General features: G+C 45.4%; 1 protein-coding gene across 4 annotated transcripts in view; it reads left to right on the top strand.

The window, feature by feature from the left end:
- WDR33 (WD repeat domain 33) overlaps window positions 1-13,066 on the top strand; it is a 115,776-nt gene that overhangs the window by 94,861 nt on the left and 7,849 nt on the right. For 2 of the 4 annotated variants that reach the window (XM_035008277.1, XM_035008278.1), the window contains exons 12-18: window positions 219-313; window positions 514-600; window positions 1,036-1,175; window positions 1,777-1,929; window positions 3,256-4,344; window positions 6,990-7,098; window positions 10,186-10,624. In XM_035008277.1, the coding sequence (XP_034864168.1) occupies window positions 219-313; window positions 514-600; window positions 1,036-1,175; window positions 1,777-1,929; window positions 3,256-4,344; window positions 6,990-7,098; window positions 10,186-10,624 (2,112 nt within the window). Of the gene's footprint in view, window positions 1-218; window positions 314-513; window positions 601-1,035; window positions 1,176-1,776; window positions 1,930-3,255; window positions 4,726-6,989; window positions 7,099-8,388; window positions 8,498-10,185; window positions 10,625-13,066 lie in introns of those variants that run through there. The other 2 variants (XM_035008279.1, XM_035008280.1) reach the window with 2 other exon arrangements.

Here is a 13,066-nt window from a genome sequence, read left to right as displayed (position 1 = left end):
GTAGTAATAAGAGGGAGATAGAATATTGAGTATGACTTTGTTATTCAAATTTTGCTTTGCCTTCTTATTAAAAAATATTTTGACATTTTAAATTTTTAGAAGAAAGGCATTGTAAAACTTTGTTATGTTTACCAGGGGGCTTGGTACTCTTAAGTGCCCAGAAGCACGCTGAAACCATCCTCCTCCCCTTACCCCTTCCATCACTTTTATTTTGACAGCAAATTCTGGACCCGAAACCGACCAGGTGATAAAATGCGAGATCGATATAATCTCAACCTATTGCCTGGAATGTCTGAAGATGGAGTAGAATATGGTGAGACTCTTACACATTTATCCTTCTGTGAAATCTGATATTCTCTTATTAAAGTGTTAGTTATGGAAAAGATTATATACAACTAAATTTAGTTTTATAGTTTACTGATTGATAAAGTTTCATTTTTATAAAGTGTTCATTTTATTGGGCCACTATGTTTATAAAATCTCTGTTGACAATAAATGTATTCGTATTTATAGATGACCTTGAACCTAACAGCCTGGCAGTAATTCCAGGAATGGGAATACCAGAACAACTAAAATTAGCTATGGAACAAGAGCAGATGGGTAAGAGACATTGTACCTGTATGTTTTATCTTTATAAAAAATTTTTTTAAAGATTTTATTTATTTATCTGACAGAGAGACAGCGAGAGAGGGAACACAAGCAGGGGGAGTGGGAGAGGGAGAAGCAGGCTTCCCACAGAGCAGGGAGCCCGATGTGGGGCTCGATCCCAGGACCCTGGGATCATGACCTGAGCCGAAGGCAGACGCTTAACGACTGAGCCACCCAGGCACCCCTCTTTATAAAATTTTTGTAGACCTGTTTCTTACCTTCATGATACTAAATTATTTTGAAAATGCCAAAATGATTTGAGACATGTTGATAAAAGTGATGTAAACTGCATATTATTTAAAATCTATTCTTTTAAAAATGTGTTTATTGATGACATGACCATTTGCACTCATTTCCTTGGCTAACTGCTTCTTTTTGTGGTTACAGGGAAAGATGAATCAAATGAAATTGAAATGACAATTCCAGGTTTGGACTGGGGAATGGAGGAGGTGATGCAAAAGGATCAGAAAAAAGTTCCTCAGAAGAAAGTTCCTTATGCAAAACCTATTCCTGCTCAGTTCCAGCAGGTGAGTAACTAGCAGCAGCCCCACCTTGTCCACGCACTGGGAGGTCCTGCTTGGTGAGTCTGTCTTACACTGTCTCATCTGTGGAAAGTGTTTCTGTACTACAGACTTCTTTGGAGTGTTCTTCGACCAAGACCCCATCTGCTGCTCTGCAGTTAGTGCTGAGTTTGTCATGACTCTTGTAGCTCTTCTTTTATTCTCACCTACTTCTTACTGTCAACGCTATCAGAGGAAGAAGAAGAAAGAAGCATGGAGCAGAGAGAGTACGTTGACTCTCCTCTACTTTGTTTGTCTGTCTTCTGCTTTATTTGTCCCTTCAACACAAAGTGCATGTGCCCTCTAGAAGAGGCGGGCAGGCTTTTCATTTTCAATAACATATAAGATCTTACAGTGTTTATCAGGTTAGTAGTTTCTGCCCGGTATTGTGCTTGCCTCACTCCATTCTCATCACAAGAAGGAGCATTAGAATAAAGGCAGTATACCAGGCTGGCTGGCTTGTATTCGGCTGGTTGGAAGGAGCCAGTGACATTACAGAATGTTTTTCTCATTTCCTCATTGTAATATACACACTTAGGGTATATTTAATATTCTCTTCTTTCCCAAGGCTTGGATGCAAAATAAAGTTCCAATTCCTGCCCCAAATGAGGTACTGAACGACAGAAAAGAGGATATTAAATTGGAAGAGAAGAAGAAAACACAAGCAGAAATTGAACAAGAAATGGCCACATTACAGTATACTAACCCACAGCTTCTGGAGGTGTGTGACACTCTTTAGGGGGGTTCAAGATGATCTAAGAAAATAGTGATAACATTTTTTATTTTTATTTATTTATTTATTTATTTATTTATAGATTTTTATTTATTTATTTGAGAGAGAGAATGAGATAGAGCATGAGAGGGGGGAGGGTCAGAGGGAGAAGCAGACTCCCTGCCGAGCAGGGAGCCTGATGCGGGACTTGATCCAGGGACTCCAGGATCATGACCTGAGCCGAAGGCAGTCGCTTAACCAACTGAGCCACCCAGGCGCCCCTGATAACATTTTTTATTGATATGCTCTTATGGAGAAGGGAAGGGCTTCTCAGATGGGTCTGATGAATGCCACCATTTCTTTCTGTTTTTCTAATTTTTTAATTGAAGTATAATTGACATACAGTGTCATAATAGTTTCAGGTGTGAAAGAATTCTAAGACTTTTAAAACGAGATGAGTCAAGCAGTGAGCAAACCTAAGTTAAATACACATTTTTAAAAAAGATTTATTTATTTATTTTAGAGAGAGAAAGAGAGCAGGGGGAGGGGCAGAAGGCGAGGGAAAGCGAGAATCTGGAGCAGACTCCCCGCAAGCGCAGAGCCTGATTGGCGGGGCTTGATCCCACAACCCTGAGGTCATGATCTGAGCCAAAATCAAGAAGTGGATACTTAACCAACTGAGCCACCCAGGCGCCCCTACATATACATTTTTTTTTTTTTTAAGATTTTATTTATTTATTTGAGAGAGAGAGAATGAGAGAGAGCACATGAGAAGGGGGAGGGTCAGACAGAGAAGCAGACTCCCTGCCGAGCAGGGAGCCCGATGCGGGACTTGATCCAGGGACTCCAGGATCATGACCTGAGCCAAAGGCAGTGGCTCAACCAACTGAGCCACCCAGGCGTCCTCATATACATTTTTTAATAGGAAAGATAAAGCCAACATAGTTTTAACTTGGATCATTTATTTATCCACAGATAAAATAATTTTTCTGTCAGCTCTAGAGCAGGTGGTTTGCTCTTATTTTTTTTGCACCTTTGACAGTTAACCAAAAATGATAAAGCATTAGTAAATTATTTAATATAATAAGGATGGATATAAATAATCCTGACTGCTGTTTTTCAGTATTTAAAAAGAAGGAGTCTAGAGTGAGTCTGGAAGCTTGTGTGCTCTCAGAATATCTGAATGTTATACGGATTCTAGTTACTGTGGAGTGTTGAGAGGTCAATGCCTTATGTTTGTCTTGAGGCTCCCCCAATGAAATAAGTGATAGCAGTATTGTCATCTTCAAGGGCTCTGGTGTATTTATCAGTATGCTTTTTTTCCTTTCTTTCCAGCAACTTAAAATTGAAAGACTTGCACAGAAACAGGCTGAGCAAATTCAGCCTCCTCCTTCATCTGGCACCCCTCTCCTTGGACCCCAGCCCTTTCCAGGACAAGGTCCAATGTCTCAGATTCCTCAAGGTTTTCAGCAGCCCCATCCATCTCAGCAGATGCCAATGAACATGGCTCAAATGGGGCCTCCGGGTCCACAGGGACAGTTTAGACCCCCTGGACCCCAGGGACAAATGGGACCACAAGGTCCTCCACTGCATCAGGGAGGTGGGGGGCCACAAGGATTCATGGGACCACAAGGGCCCCAGGGCCCGCCCCAGGGGTTGCCGAGGCCTCAGGACATGCATGGGCCCCAAGGAATGCAGAGGCATCCTGGACCTCATGGCCCTTTGGGACCTCAAGGACCACCTGGACCACAGGGTAATTCTGGTCCTCAAGGTCATATGGGTCCTCAGGGTCCACCTGGCCCACAAGGTCACATAGGCCCTCAAGGCCCACCTGGTCCCCAGGGTCACTTGGGCCCTCAGGGACCTCCTGGTACTCAAGGTATGCAGGGACCACCTGGTCCCAGAGGAATGCAAGGACCTCCTCATCCTCATGGGATACAAGGTGGGCCAGGGTCTCAAGGGATCCAAGGTCCTGTGTCTCAGGGACCTCTGATGGGATTGAATCCAAGAGGAATGCAGGGTCCTCCAGGCCCCCGAGAAAATCAGGGTCCTGCTCCCCAAGGGATGATGATGGGCCATCCGCCTCAAGAGATGAGAGGACCTCACCCTCCAAGTGGACTGCTGGGACATGGCCCTCAGGAGATGCGAGGCCCTCAGGAGATGCGAGGCATGCAGGGGCCTCCAGCCCAAGGGTCCATGCTGGGCCCCCCCCAGGAATTGCGAGGGCCTCCAGGCTCACAAGGTCAGCAGGGGCCGCCCCAGGGCTCTTTGGGGCCGCCACCCCAGGGTGGCATGCAAGGGCCCCCTGGACCTCAGGGACAGCAGAACCCGGCAAGAGGGCCACATCCATCTCAAGGGCCAATACCATTCCAGCAGCAGAAAACAGCTCTGCTAGGTGATGGGCCCCGGGCCCCCTTCAATCAGGTATTATTTATTTTTAACTTATAGGCATTGCACATTGGGAAAATACGCTCTGCACGGAGGCAGCACTTCCAAATGCTGTGGAAGCAGTCACGGCTTGTATCAGTGTCTCTCAAGTAGTGATGGTGGCTTGAGAGTAGCATCATGGCTGAAGAAGGAAATGAGAGTAAACAAGACCATTAAATATATTGTAGTATGAGTCTTTTTAATAGAAGTCATTCCAGAAAAGATCAACTCTCAATTGAATACCGTTCATAATTGTCCCCAGGCTCTAAAAGAGCTGTGGCCCTGAGGAGGAAGCAGGGGTGGCCCTGAGCCTATATCAGGTCCCCCTTTTCTGGGCTCTTTAGTTTGTAGCCCGGTGTTTCGTGGGCTGATCTGCCTGCCAGCCCCAGATAGTATGGAGTATTTAATTCACAAGTGTATGGGAGACTCTGATCTCACTATTTTCATTTCAGTGAATGCTTTTAGAGATCTCTGAGTCCAGAATTATGCATTCTCAAATGGTGACCCTTTGGACAAAATGCTGTTCAAGTTGTTTTCCACTCACATGTAAATTTATTTACTGGAGGGAGTAATTCTGTAGACATTGTCTTGGCCCTTTTTTGAGGATTCTGTTTTTGTCAGCAAAGTTTTATTCGCTGGGCCTGTGCTTGAGAAGTGGTGTGAGGAGGGTTCAGGTTTTGTGGGGGAATTACAGAAGGACTGCATGAGCATGAATGGATTTAGCACTGTTTTTGGCTCTGTGGTTTTTATGTTTTTCTCAGTTTCATAGTCTGGAAGCATTATTTAGGTATGAACTACTGCGTTTGTGTCCCTGAAGTTAGTTGTGGACCGAAAGTGAGTGAGCGAGTGAGCTAATGTTGACTCCTCGGGTCTTTACTGAGAGGCACTCGGTCCACTTGGAGAGGATGTGCTGCAGGTGCTGCATGTGAAAAACACAGTCTGTTTTGCTTTTTCAAACACCTCTGAGAATCTGTCATGTGAAGATGACTATTAGGTTAATGAATTAAAATAACCAGCTGAGTAAGTAGGTTAAGCGTTACTTTTCCATAGGTCTTCCAGGACTTACAAGTGTCACAGCAGTGAAGAGTAGTTGAGTTTATTTCCAGAATCTGTTGGGCACTTTTTAGAATTTAGGATGAGTGGAATAAATCTAGGTTTATTGTTCTGAACTGCTGTAAAATTTGCAGTATTGTATGTTTTATTAACACACAGAGCATTTGTATGTGTTTATAGTATCAGTTCCCTAACCTTATGGTAATGAATTAACAGCTTTCATTTGGGAGGACAAAAACAGTGATGAACTTTAGCTACCGCATTATGACTGAAATTAAAAACGTGTCAGATTCAAGAGGATAGGCCTGAGTTTCTGGGACAGTTCAGCAAGAGTTTTTATTAAGTAGTAAAAGATTTTATACATGAAAAGCATAATGGCTCTAAAGATTTAGTTGACCTATAGAATGAGTGTGAAGGTTTGATGCATTATAGGACGTTTCAGATCTCAAGAGTTGCCTGATGAAAATTTTTGCCCCTATTTTTTATGTGTTGAAATCTGACTTTCTTCACTTCGATGAGGCTCATTATTTAAACCAGTTGTTTTAATTTAGTGGAATTCCTTTCTGGTGTTAAAGTAATAGCATGAAAGATGTTGATAAGAGCAGTCCTTGGGTGAAGGAGACAGGAAACAAAGGAGGACAGAAATTATAGGTGTTGAGTTAATGATAGTTATTTGTAGCTACAATGCTGGATGGCCTATCAAGGTTGCTCTTTCGTGTAGCTAGTTTGGAATGTGCAAGCAATTTTGCTATGGATGGTTTTGAAACTGCTATTTTCATAGTAGGTCCAGTTCACCAAATGCATTTTTTTTTTTTTTTAAATAAAGAAATGGGTTTGTTTGTTAAGAGACCTAATCCAAGGTCACTGGACAGTGTGGAGACTCAGAATTTAGACATGGCTAGGTAAAAAGACATAATCTTAGGCACAAGCTGGGGCGAGCTCTGGGGTTCCAGAGCATGGAGACAAGCTCAGAGCAGCAGGTTTGTATCTTCAGGGACCCAAGGAGTCCAACAGGATCCCAGGCAACTCAGCTGGGAATGAGCCATAGGGTGCTGAGGATGGGGAAATGCTGAGGTAGAGAAGAGGCAGTTGATAGGAGAAAGCCAATGTGAATATCTCATCACGAACCCCTTTCGTATTCTTCCACCTCTTCAAACCCAGCCCTAGCCGCTTGAGAGGAGTGGTTATTTTTTGTAGCTGGAAAAGAGTCCCGAGTGTGAGAGCAGAGTTTACCTGTCCTGGCAGATTTCCAGATCTTTACTTTTGCCGGAAGTTCCTCCTTTGTGCAGAGTGTTATGTTACGATTGCAGACTTTCCATTGAGGTTCTTGGCATCACAGGTAAAGATCTCGCTTTAAATAAAACCTATCAGCAGGTTTAAAATATAAGTGTTTCCTTTTATTATGGTAAGAGAAGTATCTCCTTCCCCCAATTTAAGGACAATTTTGCTATAATGTCACTAGCTGTATATTTACTGCTGGAGGCTTTGGGGCAACCTAGTGTTTTTATCTTGTCACATTGTGATAAAATTGCTATTTATGAAGCACAATCCTATGATTTCACACCCCCGCTTTAAAAACATCTTTTCAGGAAGGACAGAACGCAGGCCCCCCACCCCTGATACCAGGCCTAGGGCAGCAGGGAGCACAAGGTCGCATCCCCCCTCTTAACCCTGGACAAGGACCTGGCCCTAACAAAGGTAAATATCTGCTCGGTTGAATAAGAGATTGTATTCTACCACCTCTGGGTAAATCTTACAAAAAAAATAGTTTATTGGTAAGTAATTGATAGAATGGTCATTTGAACCCTATAGGAAAAATAGGAGCAGTCATTTCAGGTAAAGGCTTTGTCCTGATGTTTTCATAGACTCGCTTTAGTTAGCTAAAAATGCTGTCCTGAGGAAATAAGCTCTTCACTTACCAGAAGCTGACAGTGGAAGTGCTGGGACAACCCCTAGTAGCAGGGCCTGGACCTGGGCCTGGGCTGGCCTTGTCCACGTCTTGGGAATGGGAGTGGTTCCTGTGCGCACTGAATGCAAGTGCATGTCGTTTGCTTCCTGGAAAGCCGAACTGCTTCCACTTACAGTGTTTGATGAGATAAAGAATTTAGAGATTTTAATAGTGTTTTTAATATTCCCCCCTTCACCCCCAAATTGTGCCATGTATTAAATTCTTTAGCTGGTTATATTGTTTTGCACGATTTGATAAGAAGAAAGCCATGTACTGATGTATCGGGTTCTTGGGATACTATGGAAAGCACAGAGATAAGACCTGCCAGTATTTAGATGTGAGGCTGTTTGGAAGTTGAGTTAATGCCAGGAGTTGAAAGTGCTGAGGCAGCCCCTTGTGCTGAGGTGTTCTGCTGTCACAAGGGCAGGGCAGGGCCAGAGCAGGAGTGAGGGGGTGGTAGGCCGCTGGCTGGAGAGGGTGAGGGCAGGACTGAGTGGTGTAGATGGAGGGAAGGTCGGAGACAGAGGTGTTCAAGTCAGTGCACTGTCTCACAGGGAGGACACAGGCCAGAGAACCAGGAGTATTGTGGAGGTTGCACTTCAAAGAACTTCACTCCTTTTAATTTTTAATTAGGTGAGCCCACAGCACTCTGTGGCGCATGTTACATTTCTTGCCCTCATTTTATCAAATTAAGAAAAGTCCTCATTAGCATTTTGCAGCCCTAGGACTTTGGGAGAAGCAGGACATCCTAGGAAAGGGAGCAGTAAAGGAAGTAGGAAAATCGTTATTATAGTCTCATTGCATGGAAGTGGTGGCCAACAGGGAAAAAGAGAAAGCAAGAACCCATCTTTGGAATTTGGGGACCCTAAGAAAAGAAGAGTCTGTTACCCACAGGGTACAGCTGTCAACAAACTGAGAGCCTGCCTCTCTTCCTCTCCCCTACCTTGTGTCTGTCTCCACCTATTTCCCTCTCCTCCTTGCTCTTCCCCTTTTCTCTTTACCTCTCTCTCTCTCTCTTCCTCCTCTCTTTCTCCTCCCAGGGACCAAAGGGAGAAGGGAGAGCCGAGAAAGTGGCCCTGCCATCCCCTACTGGATTAACCAACGCCGCCGCCCCATCACCGGTGGCCACATCCCTTCTAATTTGTAGTGGTGGGTTTCTTTCCTTGGAGGAGCCAGGGTACTTTTAAACAGATAGAGGTAATGGGAGGATTATTATTCATAGGTAAGTCCAAATGGAATGTGTTCAGCTTCCTCAGGTCAAAGTCTGCTGTGTCTGAGATCACACCAAGTTCAAGCAACATAAAGTCAGAGAAGAAGCCGTTAGATGCAGGAACCCACTGAGAAGTGAGGGGGCCTCTTTACCACAAGGAAAGGGACCTGGGATATTTGCAAACTGACTGAACAGAGATGCAACTTAGAAGGTGCTTTCCTCAGCTGGGAGAGGACTGGTTTAATGAAGGAAAGACCAGAAGGCAGAAGGCACAGGAAGAGCTTAAGAGAAGAGAGAACCCTTCTAATGGTGTTTTTTTATACTGACATTTCCAAGTTTTTTATACATGTCGAATGGTGAGGCGGGATTGAAATGGCCAAAAGAAAGGAACAAAAAGGGAAGAGGAAGGGCATGGGGAGGGGAGGAATCCTGGCTGGCTGTGACGCAAGGGAAGGCAGGTCATCTTTATTGCCAGGGAGAAGGAGGGAAAGGTATGAGTGGGGCAGTGGGGGAATTTCATCTTAAAAATGTAGTTGTTTTAGAGCAAGAGGGTCCCTTTGCTACCTACTTTTAAAAAATGCTTGATTTGGATTGTATGTTGACAGAAAATAGCTGCACATTAACAATGGCTGCACAGTAGCCAGGAGAACAAATCCCTTCAAGGTTCAGAAGTAAGCTAAGTTAACCATCACAACTTTAATTCTATTTTTATTCAGGACTTTGAATATATTACACACATTAAAATGTTTTAAAACAACCTTTAGTGGGTTTCCCAACATTGTGTGCAAAGAATGGTGATAGTTATTATAGATGAGGGATCTATATCATTCATTCATGCAAAGGGGCGGAAAATATGCCCATATGACCCCGAAACTGAAGTATGAGCAAGGGCTGATGGGTCACCAGGCAGTTATTAGCGAGGCTTGTGGTTCCACGCACCTTACAGAGGATTTTGTTAAGAATCAAAACGTGCTTTGTTATGGACCCAAGCTGTCTATTTCTCTGATGGGTTTGAATAAAGTATTCCCTGTCTTAAAAAAAAAAGAAAGAAAGAAGGAAAGAAGGGAAGTGTGAGTTAAGGAAGCAGGTTGAATGAACTAGGGGCTAAAGGGGCACCAGCAGGGATGACGGCAGGGTAGCTGCTGCACCCGCTGAGGGCTCCGCGGCCCTCTCCGGTGCCCAGGTGGATTCCCTGTGCCTGGCTTCCTGGCCTGCAGCATGAATTCTCTCTGTCCTCCCTGGGTGTGGAGCAGGCAGGCCTAGGGAAGTCCCTGGAAGAATGGGAGCAGGGAAGGCACGCCCATTCTTATGCCCATGAGACTGTCGCATGCTTTCTGAGTTAATCCTCACAGCAGCAAGTAGTTGCTAATCTCATTTGAGATTAGTAATTTACCTGAGGTGGAGGTGCTTAGCTAGTGAGTGATAAAGTTGAAATCTGCACCCCAAAACCTGTGTTCTTCTGTTAAGATAGTGCCTTAGGGATTTGTCTCCTAAGTATGCTGAGAACTATGGAGGGAAAACATTCTAAATACAAGAATGCATTCTGAGACTTTAAGATGCTGAAAATCAGACCTGTGCTGGTAGGATTCCTGGAAGACAAGGTAAAAATCAGCTTTGTTTCCTTTAGGTGACTCACGCGGCCCTCCCAACCATCACATGGGCCCCATGTCAGAGAGGCGGCATGAGCAGAGCAGCGGCCCTGAGCACGGTCCCGAGAGGGGGCCTTTCCGGGGCGGCCAGGACTGCAGGGGTCCCCCTGATAGGCGCGGCCCTCACCCCGACTTCCCTGATGACTTCAGCAGACCAGATGACTTCCACCCGGACAAGCGCTTTGGCCACCGATTACGTGAATTTGAGGGGCGAGGAGGACCTTTACCACAAGAAGAGAAGTGGAGGCGTGGGGGCCCCGGGCCTCCGTTTCCGCCTGATCACAGGGAATTCAGCGAGGGGGATGGCCGGGGAGCAGCCCGGGGCCCTCCAGGGGCTTGGGAAGGCCGCAGACCTGGAGATGAACGATTCCCCCGGGATCCTGAGGACCCACGTTTTCGAGGGCGCAGAGAAGAAAGGTGGGACAGATGCTTTGTGGGTCTAGTTCTTCCCTGGAGCTCTTGACCTGTTCTGCAAAAGTCTCTTTCATCTTTTGCTTGGGCAGAGGGCACTATATTGATTACTAGTTCTACCCTCTCTAGGTTTACATTTAGACTTTAAGCAAGTAATTATGCTTTTTTAACCTTTTATGCTTCTTTTTTATCTTTACAATTTAGAGATCTTTTTATTTTTGCTTATTCTTTGGTCCTTTTAAACTTTTTTTTTTTTAAGATTTTATTTATTCATTTGAGACACAGAGATAGAGAGAGAGAGCATGAGCAGGGAGAGAGAGGGAGAGGGAGAAGCAGGCTCCCCACTGAGCAGGGAGCCCGATGCGGGGCTCGATCCCAGGATGCTGGGATCATGACCTGAGCCGAAGGCAGACGCTTAACCATCTGAGCCACCCAGGCGCCCCTCTTTGGTCCTTTTAAAAGAGATGTGAGGATCAGTATAGTATGAAGTTTCTGGAACTTGATTAGAAGTCGCCAGATTCTCTTAGTTAGAATGATGTACATATCTAGATTGAGATTGAGAATAAGTTTTTGTGAGATAGTTTTTCTGTAATTGCCTAAAGATCTTAACACAGTCAAGTCAAACTGAAAATTAATCTTGCTGTTCAATTAGATCAAGGTCAGGCTTGCACTCTCAGCTTGCTGGGGGTAAAAAAGGCATAGAAGAAATAAGGAGGGAAAAAACAAGCATTAGTGAATCTCAGAGGAGATTGAGAATCGTCCGTGGTGGTGATGCTTGAGTATTTCTTTGTGCCGGTGAATTGTGAGACCGGTGTTCTTGTCAGCAGTTTGCAGATGAGGGGCCGTGCTGAGGATCAGAGCATTTGACTCTCTGCCAGGTGGAGGTGTGGGAGCGGCTTCAGGCCGGGCTGGCCGACTGCAGTGCCCATGCCGTGGGGCACTCCTGCTGTCACGGTCGCAGCTCTGCCTATCCCATTTCTCTTGACTGTCGTTAGTGGGGGACTGAGTTCAGGGTTGACATTCCCCCATCCTCACAGGATGTGTTAGAAAAGAAGGGCTGTGGGGCGCCTGGGTGGCTCAGTGCTTAAGCAACTGCCTTCGGCTCAGGTCATGATCCTGGAGTCCCGGGATCGAGTCCCGCATTGGGCTCCCTGCTTAGCTGGGGGTCTGCTTCTCCCTCTGACCCTCTTCCCTCTCGTGCTCGCTGTCTCTCATTCTCTCTCTCTCAAATAAATAAATAAAATCTTTAAAAAAAAAAAAAAGAAAAGAAAAGAAGGGCTGATAACATGGCCAAGGGCGGTGAAATCAAGAGGTTCAGGAAAGCAGCTTTCAGAAGGGGGTTTTTGAAAAAGATTTAAGGGTTCCTAGTTGTCTCAAGGGCCTCTCTTAGTGGTATCCAAGGATTCACTCTTTGAAATGGCTTTATATTATTCTGCAAGAGCCTCATTTCCAGTGGCTTTGGCATCAATGTAACTTTCATCGATTTCTTGAACCTTTGCATCTTGTGCAGTTTCAGATTTTACTGTGCCTCAGTTTTATTGTATTGCATCTGTCAGTGACAGAGCCATAGCCCAGACTCTTGTGCTGTTGACAGCTTTCCATTGCTCTTCAGATATGCCCAGCATGCTCCTGCCCTGTAGTGCTTGCTGTTTCCTCTGCCTGGAACAGTCTCCCAGACATTTGTGGCTCAGTCCGGTTAGATCCCTCCTCCTGTTAGCCCAGTTCCTCTACCCTGCTTCCTGTTTCTTCATAGCACTTAGCATTGCTTGACATTAAGTGATGTGTTTATTTCTTTATTACATATATCTGCCAGGAACATGATGGCTTCCCCAGGGCAGGGGCTTTGTTACTTTACCTCTGTGTCCCCAGGACCCAGAGCAGTAGTGGTGACACGGTGTAGGTGCTCAATAACTGGTGAATAAATGAGTGTTAAATGGGGAGGGGGGTCAGTTCATCAGGAGATGTACTAGTCAGCTTGGGCTGCCATAACAAGATACCATGGGCTGGGAAGCTCAAACAACATGAATCTATTTTCTCGAAGTTCTGGAGACTCGAAGTTGTGGATCATGGTCCAGCAGGTGGGTTTTTGGTGAGACTTCTCTTTCTGGCTTGTAGGCAGCCAGCCACCTTCACCCTGTGTCCTGGACTGGAGCAGAGAGAGAGTCTCTTCCTATCAGGGTACTAATCCCATCACAAGGCCCCCACCCTCATGATCTCCTCTAAGTTTTTTCCCCTAAGATTTTCTTTACTTATCTGAGAGAGAGGAGCATGCACATGCACACACATGGGGTGGGGTGGGGGGGGCAGAGGGCCAGAGGGAGAAGGAGAAGCAGACTCCCCACTGAGCAGGGAGCCTGATGGCGGGGCTTGATCCTAGGACCCTGAGATCATGACCTGAGCTAAAGGCAGACGCTTAACTGGCTGAGCCACCTAGGCGCGCCATGACCT

Source organism: Mirounga leonina, unplaced genomic scaffold (assembly GCF_011800145.1).
Source record: "Mirounga leonina isolate KUSES-001 unplaced genomic scaffold, KU_Mleo_1.0 Mir_151, whole genome shotgun sequence".
NCBI lineage: Eukaryota > Metazoa > Chordata > Mammalia > Carnivora > Phocidae > Mirounga > Mirounga leonina.
This window is presented reverse-complemented; position numbering and strand designations above follow the sequence as displayed.